Here is a 13475-nt window from a genome sequence, read left to right as displayed (position 1 = left end):
CGGCTAGTGTATATATATATATATATATATATATATATATATATATATATATATATATATATATATAAAAGCTTAAAACAAAAAAATAAAAAAATAATTAAAAACAAAATTGGAAAAAAAACAAAAAATAATAAAAAAAATAAAAGACGAAAAAGTCATCAGAGATTGAATCAAAAAAAAAAACTGATAGTTATAACATTATCATAATAAAAATCAAAATATAAGCTACATAAACTATTTTGAGTTGAATATGGATGACCAGAACGGCCCGTCAAGCTGCATTTTGAAAGGCCATGTTCGAAAATTTGACGTTTTTTTTTTTTTTTTTTTTGGCTATTTTTTATAAATTAGTCTAAGAAAAATATATTTTTCGATGTTAAAAGGTTATATATAGCTAAAGTCATAAGGGAGATATCTTAAATGGGATGGCATTGCGCATTTGCACTTTTCCACATTTTGACAATTCAAAGTCAAAATATATCAACAAAGTCAACTTAAATACCAAGTCAAAGGAATCGAAACCATTTTCCCCCATACCCACTTCGAAATGTCTGCTTACATTTTCTCACACGCACACTTTAAATAGACGTCCACAAGCCACTACCTACATCATACAAACCATTGAAACCACAATGAAAACAGTCTCCCTCATCCTCCTCCTCGCCGGAGTTCTTTCCGCCTGTATCCTAACCACCACCGCCCAGAACTGTGGATGTGCTCCGGGATTATGCTGTAGCCGATTTGGTTTTTGCGGCAGTGACGAGGCATACTGTGGCGCCGGATGCCAAGAAGGATCGTGCTTTGGGCCTCCTCCGACGAATGACGTGTCGGTTGCTGATATTGTGACAGATGCGTTCTTTGATGGAATCGTGGACCAATCAGATTCTAGTTGTGAAGGAAGACCGTTTTATTCACGCGCCGCTTTCCTTGAAGCTGTTGGAAATTATCCGCAATTTGGTAGAGTGGGTTCTGAAGATGATTCCAAACGGGAGATTGCAGCTTTCTTCGCTCATGTCACCCATGAAACTGGACGTAAGCCCAATCTTTCATCCTCCTAATCAAATATTATATTAATATTTTATTACCTTAACATTTTATGAAAAGAATTTAATCCTTGTTATATTAATATTTTATGTAAAATAGATTGTTTGTGTTTTAGAAAACTCTCAAGTTGTAAAAAAATAATATTAGCAACTATCTAGATGGTAGTTTTCACTTAGTTACTCAAAAACAATTCTATTTTATTTTAGATAATAAAATAAATAAAATTTAAAGTGCAATAACTAGATTTTAATTTTATTAATCTAAAATTATGTTTATGCAGTAAATTTGTAGGTGAAAAATAAGGAATCAATATACTAATAATTCTATAGAGATGAATGCTTCGACTTTTATTGTCCTACGTTATATGCTATAAGAGCCAATAACAATTATAACAAAAAATTTTGAATAAAATTGAAAAAAAAAAAAAAAAAGTTTATGCAAGAACGTTGCTTTGGATTATTAGTTGAATAATCCCAAGCATTTGTTCTCTCAATTTTAATAATTATACATTAATTCGATTTGTTATTTCCATGAATAGACAACGTATTTTAGTAAAAGCAACCTAATTAATTCTTAAGTATTACTTATTGAAAAATTTAAAGCTTAGAAAATGATCAATCGATTAACTTTTTATTTACACGCATGACCAGATTTTTGCTACATTGAAGAAATAAATGGTCCTTCAAGAGATTACTGTGACGAAGATAATACCCAATACCCATGTAACCCTAGCAAGGGTTACTATGGTAGAGGTCCAATTCAACTCTCATGGAACTACAACTATGGTCCAGCTGGGAGGAGCATTGGGTTCGATGGAATAAACAATCCTGAAATCGTAGCCACAGATCCAGTTGTTGCCTTTCGAACTGCATTGTGGTTTTGGATGAACAATGTTCAGTCTGTCTTAGGCCGAGGGTTTGGAGCGACAATTAGAGCTATAAATGGAATGGAATGTGATGGTGGGAATCCGGACACTGTAAGTTCTCGTGTCCGGTATTATACTCAGTATTGTGATCAACTTGGTGTTGCACCAGGTGATAATCTGCAGTGTTAGAGTATTTGACTTTGTGTTTTTATTTCTTTATATATTATATGAATTACATGTATTGATTTAGATATTTGATACCACAAAGTTGTTCAAAATGTGGCATTTGTATCTATATGTGCTACTTGATATGTTGATATAGATCTTTATATATCTATCTTACAAAGAATAATTTGTTACTTCTTTCTAAAGTCTAAAGGGTTGATTGATAAAATTGTTGAATGATCCCAACCTCTTAATGGTTATGTGAAAGTGTAACTTCTTAACCATTCAGAGGATGTATCAAACATGTTGAATGCTGACCAATTCAAAGTGGTCATGATCTAGTGACTTTTTGTTTGTGGTCATGTGGATGGCGTGAAACATATAAATTAAGCTATGCAAAAACTACACTATGAGATATATGTAGTTCATCCATTTCATTGTATGTTGAGAGTATACATATAAAACATACCACTTCACAACAACAAAACAGAGGAAACTAATAAAAAAGCTACATTTGACATATGCAAGTCTCTATATGCATACATTTTGTTGCTATTAATTTGTATATATTTAAACATACAAGACATTATACATGTAACATACTCAAAATTGGGTTGCACAAATGGTGTACTAATTATAATGCAAAAGTATGTGACCATGTTGATATGAGTTGCTATAGAGGCAAATGTCCATTGAGGTGTTGTACCTTATGCATCAACATGATCACTAAATGGTGTTGAAGACCTTAAGGGATGATCCACTATGTATAAAGGTACATGAATGGAAGTTAAGTTTAGCATCAATTTGGCTAAGAAACAAAAGTACAGTGGCTTCATATAGTTAACATTGGCATAGTATATTGCGTAAATGAGTAAGAGATGTATATTCAAAACACATGGATGTGTTCCATAATTACTAATGACGTGTCATGTGGGGCCACACAAAGTTGCATTGATATGGCTTGACCGATTCCTTTTGATATGGTTAAGATAGGATTTTATGTCAATTTCCACATTATGTGCTCCAGGAATAAGTGGCATTAAATATCAGAGAATGAAACCAAAATATAAAAATACAACTTTAGCAAGGATTGAGAAGAATCACACTCCCTATGAAAGGTATAATATTAAACTCCATATATTTTAATGATTAAAAAGGTCAAGGTTCATATGATTTGCGAGTAGTAAGTAAAAGTTTGTGAATGTTGGATTTCTTATATGAAAATGAACAAGAGCTTCATAAAATGAGTACGAATATTTTTGGACTTCACTGGTGTTACTAAAAGATAGGCGTATCAAGTGTTCGGATTTTATGGCAATTACTCAAGCTTAAGATACATAAATTTGGTGATCAAAGCATGCAAGAGATATTAAGAATCCATTAGCTAGCCTTATGACACTAGATTTCTTAAATGGATATAAGCGTGAACAAGTTATACAAGAAAAAAAAAGTAAAAGATGAAAATGGCCACCAAGTGTGGATATGATGAAGTATTGCCGTGGATTAGTTATATGAATTGAAATATATAACTTCCTTCCTCATGTTTATATAATGAACTTTTATGTTATATAAAAGCATTAAATGAGATGCAAAAAAAGTTCAAAAATGTAGAATTGCTATTTCCCTTAGTACTGTCGGATTTGGACCAAAATTTCCGTGAAACTGATGCTGGAACAGCAACGTGTTATCGTGTTTCTAATTGAAGTGGGTTTCCTTTCAAACTTCGACTCAATTTTCTTAATTGTAGAACAAGGAGATATGGTAGGATGACCTTTCACTTTTTCAGATTTTGACATTTCAAAGTCAAAGAAAATCGACAAAGTCAACTTAAACATCAAGTCAAAGTAAACGAAACCGATATTGTCCATATACCCACTTCGAAATGTCGGTATGCCTTTCTCACACGCACCTTAAATACTCGTCTAGCTCCAATCCCACTAACTACGTACACCATACAAACTACAATGGAAACTCTCTGATCACTCTTCCTCCTCCTCGCCGTAGTTCTTTACTCCGGTATCCTTAGCACCACCACCACCGCCCAGAACTGTGGCTGTGCTCCGGGATTATGCTGTAGCCGATTTGGTTTCTGCGGCAGTGACGAGGCATACTGTGGCACCGGCTGCCAAGAAGGGCCGTGCTTCGGGCCTCCTCCGACGAATGATGTGTCGGTTGCTAATATCGTGACAGATGCGTGCTTTGATGGAATCGTGGATCAATCAGACGCAAGTTGTGAAGGACGAGCGTTTTATACACGTGCCGCCTTCCTTGAAGCTGTTGGAAAGTATCCCCAATTTGGTAGAGTAGGTTCAGAAGAAGATTCCAGACGGGAGATAGCAGCTTTCTTCGCTCATGTCACCCATGAAACCGGACGTAAGGTCAATCTTTCATCCTCGTAATCAAAATTTTAAGATAATTTAATAAAGAGTAAATTTCACGATTGGTCCTTATGGTTTGGGGTAATTTACATATTTGGTTTCTAACTAATTTTTTTAATTCGGAAAATCCTTACTGTTTGTCTTTGTTACATGTTTGGTCCCTACTGTTTGTTTTTGTTACATGCTTGGTCCCTATCTTACCTAAAATGACTATGATTTAAATAGGAAAAAATGGTGGGGTAAGTATGATAAGGTGATGAGGATGGGGTTGAGAATGTGTTTATTTAAATAAATTAAAAAATTAAGGGTAAAATAGTCTTTTTAGTTAAGAGAGGGACCAAGCGCGTAACAAAAACAAACAGTAAGGACCTTTTGAGTTTAAAAAATAAGTTAGGGACCAAACGTACAAATTACCCTACACCATAGGGACCATTCTTGTAATTTACTCTTTATTAAAAGAGAGAGAAAATAACAAAAATAGTCATTTATACTAATTACATTACAAAAATAACCAAAAAAAATTGAAATTGCAAAAATAACACTCAATTTCGCAGATGGAATTGCCCCATCTGCGGAATGGGCTTTCCATCTGCGAATGTACAAGCAACTAAAGCACAACTGTACTTTAGCTACTTGTACATTTGCAGATGGAAAACCCCATCTGCGAAATGAGGATCCCATCTGCGATTTCCCCTCTTTTTGACTATATAAACGTTTTTTTTTTCTCCATTCTTCACTCTTCTCTACACAAACACTATCTCTATCTCGGGGTTATTTTCGCGATTTTGGCTAGTTTTTTAAGAAAATAGAGGATTATGTCGACAATTCCGCAAATATGGTTAGATTTTAACTCTTTTAATGTTTTAACTTTTTATTATTTTATAATTTATTGTATTATTTAGTGTAAAAAATAGAAATTATAAAGTTTGTGAAAGGGTAATTTTGTTGTGTTTGATAGTTTTAATATTTCTTTAGTATACTTGAACTTTAAATACTATTTTGTTAGTAATTGTTTGAATGTACAAGTAGAGACTGCGTAGAGTGTACATATGGTGGTTTTACATTTAATAAAATGGTTAGAATATGCTATTTTTTAAATTATTAGTTAAATAAATTGTTATAATAACGTTTACAATTTGTTATTTTTATTGTTTGTTTAGTTGTTGTATAACTTGAAAACTTGTATATTCTTATCGTATAATTGTTTATATAAAGTGAAAAATAGTTAAATTACAGTATGTGCAAAATAGTCGTTTGTATATATATATTTGTCGTATAAGTATAACATTTGTATAAGTTGAAAATTTGTCGTATACATATTGTTAGAAATTTTTTGTATTTGTTGTATAAGTTGAAAATTTATATATATTTGTTGTATAACTTGCAAAATTATTAATTTGGTTGTCGTTTTATTTGAAAATTTGTTTGTTTATATGGTTATAAAATGTTAGTTTATATAATTAGAAAGATCAAAATTGTTTATATATTTGTCTTTTAAGTTGAAAATTTGTTTAATAAAGTGTTTATATATTTATGTATGATATTGTTTTTTTTATCGTAAATATATTTGTTGTATAACTTGGAAAATTGTTTATATATGTGTATGTTAGTGTTTTTTATCGTAAATATATAAATTATTAATTTAGAATTTGTATTTGCATTACTAAAATTATTATTGTTTATGTACTTATTGTAGTTCATAATCATATATTTTTTTAAAAAAAATAATTTTTAGTTCTCTAATTTATTTTTGTGCTTTTTTTTGCAGCATGATTTTAATTTTATCAATATGAAAGCAATCGTAAACTTAAAAGGCTCGGACGGTAATATATAGGAAGTATTTAAAGTTTTAGATGGTGTCAGGCAAACCATTTTTAGAGATACTATATTTGATTATTTTATGGATGTCTCTCGTTTACAAAGGGACGGATTGTTGTTCCATAAAATGTTCCTTCATCAGATCCGGTCGGACCCTGTTTTATCTCCAGATGGAATAAAACGATTATATTTTAGAGTAGGCAATACGAAAATGGTTTATGGGCCGGAAGAGTTTTGTTTGATAACCGGCTTCAATTTTGGGGAGTATCCAAAAAACATCGGGAAAAAAGCGTCAGAAAAATTATTAACTAGTAAAAAAAGATGTTTATTGCGTGAGCGGCTATTTCCGGACCATACCAATAGTTCGATGAAAATTGGCGACCTGAAACGTTTAATTTTAAATCGAACATTCTTAGAAGTTGACGACGTTGATGCAATTAGAGTATGTTTGATATACATTTTGTGTGAAGGTTTTTTGGGAAAAGAAATTAATGATCGGGTGCCACAAGATTGGTTTTTTTTGGCTGAGAATTTGGATATCTGGAACAGGTATATTTTGTTTATGTTAAAAGTTTGGCTGAGAATTTGGATCGGGTGCCACAAGATTGGTTTTGTTTTTGCTGAGAACAATGCATATTGCTTCGCACGCCATGCCTGATGGTATGAGATATTGATATTCAATTGAGCATTCATATAATTAACAATATCTTTTCCCCGATAAACTCTACTATAGTCTTCAACCAAAACATCTGCAACATATTCACCCAAAACATATTTGTTTGCTTGTCGATGATTAGGTTGCAAAAATGTTGAAGAACATGTGTGTACATCAACAAATTTATTCACTTGGAAAAGTCCCTCAAAATTTTTAATTGCTTTTGCTCTTAGTAACCAAGAACAATTTTTCGAAACACACACAACTTCATACCTTGATTTGGTGGATCTACTTGTCCTCGTCTGGAAACCTTCTCGAAGACATTTTTTTTACCAATACACCGCTTTAAAAGTTCTTTGTTCTTAAATATACTCTCACATTGAATCTTTTGAAGATTCATGTCTACCATCTGTGTTGGGATATCTTCATTAATATCAACTGGGCATACTGGTACAAGGGGCATACCGTGAAAAAGGTTATCGGGAAACTTAGCTTTAATTTCATCACCCAACTCATCTTTATCGGAATTGCTTTGTAGCTCGGTTATATCTAAACGTACATCACCAACATCAACATAATGCCCGTAAACATGCTTTTTTTCATTTTTTTGACTTGAATTTTTTTTCTTTTTAGTTTTATCTACCACACGCTTATTCATAACTTTAACTTCTTGTTCGGCAACATCATCACAATGACCACCCACATCATTAAGATATGCACCAACATCATCATCACCAACAGACTTGTAATCTCAGGATCCACATAGTGAATAGGTGAATAACTAACATTAACATTTTCAGCAACACTGTGAAACTGAGGTACACTAGGAGTATTGAAAGTACATATCGGATCGTCGCTCCCTTTATAACTGCATAAATTACCAACAAGCTGATTTCTAGTTTGACCACCCCCATTAACCTCCTCAACTTCATCAACCACCACAAACACTTTCACAGCCCTTCCTCCACTACATTTGATTACATTTATCAACATTCTAACATCCATGTCTTCAACTATAGCTATATAATAATATAATTCAGGGTGGTGGAAACGAAGACTAATTCTATAGTTGTCTAACAAACCAATTTTGCTTCTTACCAAAGATACAAAATCAAACCACTTGGGTTGTGGTGACTTGGTAAGGCATGTGGAAGATATGGTGGATAACCTATTGACCCATGTTCAAATCCTGGCACCACTCAGCCCTTGTGGCCATGGAGGTTCGCCTGCAGTGACTCCAGGGCATGAGGCAAAGCTTTATGTTTGCAGCAGGGGATTAGTCGGTGCGCGAAAGCTGGCCCGGAAACCCTCGTTAGGGAAGTTCCCTTTCCAAAAGATACAAAATCACTATAACTAATATACTCAGAAAATATCAAAGCAAATTCAGAAATACCTCCATGTGGACATACGTATTCCAGATTAGTTCCATTAACTTGCCATCTCCCACCGGTTATGTAACGCCCGTGTTTCTGGGCTTGCCATTTTTAGCAATGTAATAGTCTAGGTTAACCTTTGTAACCTAATTTGAAATAATAAGAACGTATTATTTGAGTATTATGTGTTTCGTGCTTAATTGCTTAATTATGTGATATGATTAATTAAGAATAAAATGAGCGTCAAAATTTAAGTATAAAATAAACTTGATATCTTTGGACAATGTTGTAGTAGTTGAAATGAGGTTTCCGAATATATAAAGAATGTCGAAATCCGAGTTATAACGAAGAAGTTATGACCTGTTGAAGTTTCGCGACAGAACCGGCAACGCTGAACGACGTAAAAAGTGAAATTTACGTTAGAGCAATATTTAGCCTTAGTATTCTAAACGAAAGGCGCAGAGTTCGTTAAACCGAAAGCGTGCATAAAAAGAACGCCCAAATCTGACTTCATATGAAGAAGTTATGATTTTCTGAAGTTTCGACGTGGCAGTATGCAGCCCGAATACTCGATTTGAGATCGAACGGTTTTTAGCTGAAACAATCTAAACGAGAATTGAAGATCTCGTTGTTAGTAGCGAAACGATAAAAAGCTAGGCGAGAACGGACGTCGGACGAAGAAGTTATGAATTTATAACGAAGTTTTTCTCTCCCAGCCTCCTAAAAATAAATAATAAAAATAAAAGTCAAAACTAGCCAACGGAGTCTAAATGAAAGTTGCAGAGTATGGTCTGACCTATGCGTGGATATAAAGAACGTCGAAAATGGAGCTCGTATGCGAAAGTTACGCAATTTAGAAGTTTGACGAGTCAAATTACGCTGAGCGTAATTTGAGTACGCCCCGCGTACTCAGGACGATGCAACTTGTTTGACCAATACTCGAGTGCCACCGATCAACGCATGCAGTGACGTCAAAGTACGCCCAGCGTAACCAATTTACGCCCATCGTACTGAGTATGCCCAACGTAAATTGAGATTACGCCCAGCGTAATCCCAGACCCCCAGCTTATAAATAGAAACCAAGATCAGCCATTTTCTCTTGTTCAAACTCTTTCCTCTCTCTAGTTTTTCCTCGATTTGCGTGCCGTTTGTACCCCGAAGCCCCGATAATATTCCCGAGCCCCGAAGTAAGATCTGAAGCCCCGAGGATCCCGAAGAGCGTTATTCCCGAGCCGAAGCCCTGCCCGCGAGGAGCATGGTTTTGTGAAGATCTTCGATATCTATAGAGAAACACCTCTTCTACAAGCCGTAGTGCTGCCCGATCATCTTCTGATCAAGTGAGTGTGTAGTTATTTTCATTCCAACGCAATATTATGAAGTATTTTATATAAAATACGTGTTATGTGTATATATTTGGTTGTTATACGTGTGAGTGTATATTCACTCTCTTCTATCCTATAGATCTGATGTATCTCTATGAAATACGTGTTATGTGTGTATGCCTCATCTGTTATGTGGAATATGTATTGATTAAAGCATGTTATACAGGTTTCTAAACAATGTATAAAAAAATTGTATATTTTTATCTACTAATATGTTGGGTAGAACATGGGTAGATAATTGGTGTGTAATAAACAGATGAGAGGCCTTGGTGTTAGTGGTGTTATTATAAGTCATTCAGCAGAGTATGGATGACGACCACAGACTATTCTAGACTATCCTGTGGAACACTAGCAGGCTCATTACCTGTAGGTGTTGTGAACGACATGTTCACCGGTGTACTCTATCCCCCACATGGTTGCCTTTAGGACACTTATTGTTGAGGAAGCTCCTCTACAGTAATGTCCGTCCCGATGAAAATCCTAAATTAGGTTCGTTATAATATATGTCATTTTAGGGACGTAAAGTGAGGATAACGGGAATGGTAATTGGGTTTATTGTGGATTGTTGAAATTAAATATAAATATTGTGGGTTGAAAACCCTATATGCTCACCAGGCTCTCAAGCCTGACCCACTCAATTTATTTGTATTATAGGAAGTGGCGCAAGAGCTTAAGATGGACGAATCATCAAGTTGTTTTGTTTACAAGTATGTATATGCTATATTTGTTGAACGACTTGTAATGCTATCGTTTATGCTTTATGATCTGTATCGGAACATGACATCCCGACTTTTGATTATGAAATGAAATCATATTTCTTTACGAAATGTTTTGATAAATATCTATTTTATCATGTTTTGTTTTTTGGAACAAATTCCGCATATCTTTTAAAATTAAAAGGATTTACTCTGAAAATGTTTAAAAAGCATAAATGAAACTGGTTTTTTCTGGCCGAGATTTTGGGGATGTCACGGGTTACAAGACAAACCAAATATTCAATCATTTTTTAGAGCAAATTTTAGAGAAACTTCCTAAACAAATAACAAACTAATAATTTTCTACAAAACTTTTTATATAGCAACATGATTTCGTAGTCAAATCAATTGATTTCATAGTCAAACTAAAATAAATAAATAAATAATAAAAAAAAATCACAAATTCGCAGATGGAATCAGAGTAAATTGCAGATTGAGCTATTCCATTTGCGATTTTACCCTACATTTTTAATATATATAGAGAAAAAAAAAACCACCTGCGAATGTACAAGCAGCTAAAGCACAACTGTGCTTTAGCTGTTTGTACATTCGCAGATGGGAAGCCCATTTCGCAGATGAGACTATTCCATCTGCGAAATTCAAGGGTATTTTTGCAACTTCGGTTTTTTTTTTGTTATTTTTGTAATGTAATTAGTGCAAATAGTTATTTTTGTAATTTTCTCTAAAAGAAATGTATTAGGTAATAGATGTAATTATATAAGGTATAAATTAATTAAGTAGATTTCTTGTAAGCTGGGCAGTTAATTGCGCCGAGATCTCGGTGTCGGTGGGATAGCGTTTCGCGGGGTATGTAAAATTGCGGTTAAAAACAGCGGTCATAAATAGCGGTTCCGAGATTCTCGGCGATATAAGGCTCAATTTCACCGCGATTTCAAAACCGAGATCTCGTTTTTATCCCGCTATTCACGTTATTGGACCTTTTTGCTGATTTTTTTTAAATTTCTTTTTTCATGTGGACCAACCCAATATCTGTAATATTCTTATCCCAATGTCATTTATTTTCCCAATATCATTTATTTTCGGTATTTCCCTTTATGCTATCGACGACTTCTATTGTTGTACATTTGACAATTTGATATTTGGATTTTTTTAATTTGGTTATTTGGTTTTACATTTTCTCTTTCTTCTTCTTATATATATATATATATATATATATATATATATATATATATATATATATATATATATATATATATATATATATATATATATATATATATATATATATATATATATATATATATATATATAATATTTAAAAAACCGCTATCTCACCGATATCCCCACTGCGAGAACCGTTATTTTAAATCACGCCAAGTGACCGCTATAAGATTTTAGACCGCGATAACTGCATAACTTGTAAGACAATGACATTTCAGTTTTTCAAAATTTATACAAAAATTAAAGTTTTAAACTGTAGATATAAGCACGATTTCATCTCTTATTTTTTGCATAAAATATACGAGTTCGTACCAGAGAATTAGGTTTTTGGTGCACCAGTTATATGGTTAACGATGAATCAAAACTATCATCTAAATATTTGTTAATAAAATTACTTTATTAAAGAGTTTTTATAACTTTTACATGCAATATATTTTGTATAAAATATTAATATACTCATAAATATTAAATGCTATACATAATTCATACATAATTCATGTCAAAAACCTTTTTTACAAAAATTAGTAAAAAAAACGTTGTTGTATAAATAAAAATAAGTGTAAACTATTCGCTCTTTGAAAACTTGAAGTTCAAAAAATGATTAGTCTGCTTAACTTTTAATTTGCATCAATGACCTGATTTTTGTTACATCGAAGAAATAAATGGTCCTTCAAGGGATTATTGTGACGAAACTAATACTCAATACCCAGGTAACCCTAGCAAGGGTTACTATGGGAGAGGTCCGATTCAACTCTCATGGAACTATAACTACGGTCCAGCAGGGAGGAGCATTGGATTCGACGGACTAAACAATCGTGGAACTGTGGCCACAGATCCAGTCATTGCCTTTCGAACTGCATTGTGGTTTTGGATGAACAACGTTCAATCTGTCTTAGTTTCTGGCCAAGGGTTTGGAGCCACTATTCGAGCCATTAATGGAATGGAATGTGATGGTGGGAATCCGGACACTATAAGTTCTCGTGTCCGGTATTATAGTCGGTATTGTGATCAACTTGGTGTTGCACCAGGTGATAACCTTCGGTGTTAGATTATTTGACATTGTTTTTTCTTTCTGTAGATATTATATACATATCTAACACGAAGCAGTGTTATTAAGTTAGATATTTGATATGGGTATCCGTATTTGTTTTTGTATCTCATTTTGTTTAAAAGGTGGCAGCTGTGATTATATATGTATTTGTTGGAGGTTAATTATGTTGATCTATAACTTTATACATTAATTTTACAAAATGATAGTTTATTATACAATTTTATAATGCATAAATTGTTATGTATGGTTAAAAAATGTTGTATGCGAATCATCACCTTGTTCTTATGTACCTTTCTACATAAAGTCTATAATGATATGTATATACATATGGATCTAGAAAGATCTTCGCCGGGGTCATGCAGATTATGATGACATGAAACATATAAATTTGACAACGTAAAAGAATACGCTATGGGGTAAATTTAGTTCATTTTTTTCATCGAATATTGAGATTATACATATAAAATATACGACTTTACAACAAAATATACGACTTCGTCAGGGTGATTGTGACAGCTCGAAAGATTTGGATCAAGCAAGGTCTAAATTATAACCTTGAAAACCAAAAGAGCATAAGTGCATGTATATAGGTATATACACTTTGGAAATCATATTTAAGATAACCTCTTGAAAGTAAACAAGTTTTATCAAAGAAAAATTACATAGATAAATTGGAATATGAATCATGGATTTAAAACATTGTTTATTAGTATTTAAACCTAGTACCCCACCCACCCTAGAACATCCTAAGCCGAAATCAACATGTGGAAGGCTAGAACCGAAATCGCCTCTTAGTGGGTGAAACTC

General features: G+C 33.3%; 1 protein-coding gene and 1 pseudogene across 1 annotated transcript; both read left to right on the top strand.

Moving 5' to 3' along the window:
- The first annotated feature begins 593 nt into the window (after window positions 1–593).
- LOC145030971 (endochitinase EP3-like) lies at window positions 594–2272 on the top strand. The gene is made up of 2 exons (XM_078979407.1): window positions 594–1032; window positions 1695–2272. Exons 1-2 carry the CDS (start codon window positions 633–635, stop codon window positions 2096–2098), a joined length of 804 nt encoding a protein of 267 aa, XP_078835533.1. The 5' UTR covers window positions 594–632; the 3' UTR covers window positions 2099–2272.
- Window positions 2273–4038: 1766 nt separating this feature from the next.
- LOC145030972 (endochitinase EP3-like) lies at window positions 4039–12665 on the top strand (annotated as a pseudogene).
- Window positions 12666–13475: the final 810 nt, after the last annotated feature.

This window comes from Lactuca saligna, chromosome 2, assembly GCF_052625555.1.
Source record: "Lactuca saligna cultivar CGN05327 chromosome 2, ASM5262555v1, whole genome shotgun sequence".
In the NCBI taxonomy this organism is placed as follows: domain Eukaryota; kingdom Viridiplantae; phylum Streptophyta; class Magnoliopsida; order Asterales; family Asteraceae; genus Lactuca; species Lactuca saligna.
This window is presented reverse-complemented; position numbering and strand designations above follow the sequence as displayed.

Excerpts from the sequence above, each read along its gene's own strand:
- LOC145030971 (XM_078979407.1), top strand. The coding sequence starts at position 633 with ATGAAAACAGTCTCCCTCATCCTCCTCCTCGCCGGAGTTCTTTCCGCC. Across the intron at positions 1,033-1,694 it reads TGTCACCCATGAAACTGGAC|ATTTTTGCTACATTGAAGAA; the intron begins GTAAGCCCAATC and ends ACGCATGACCAG.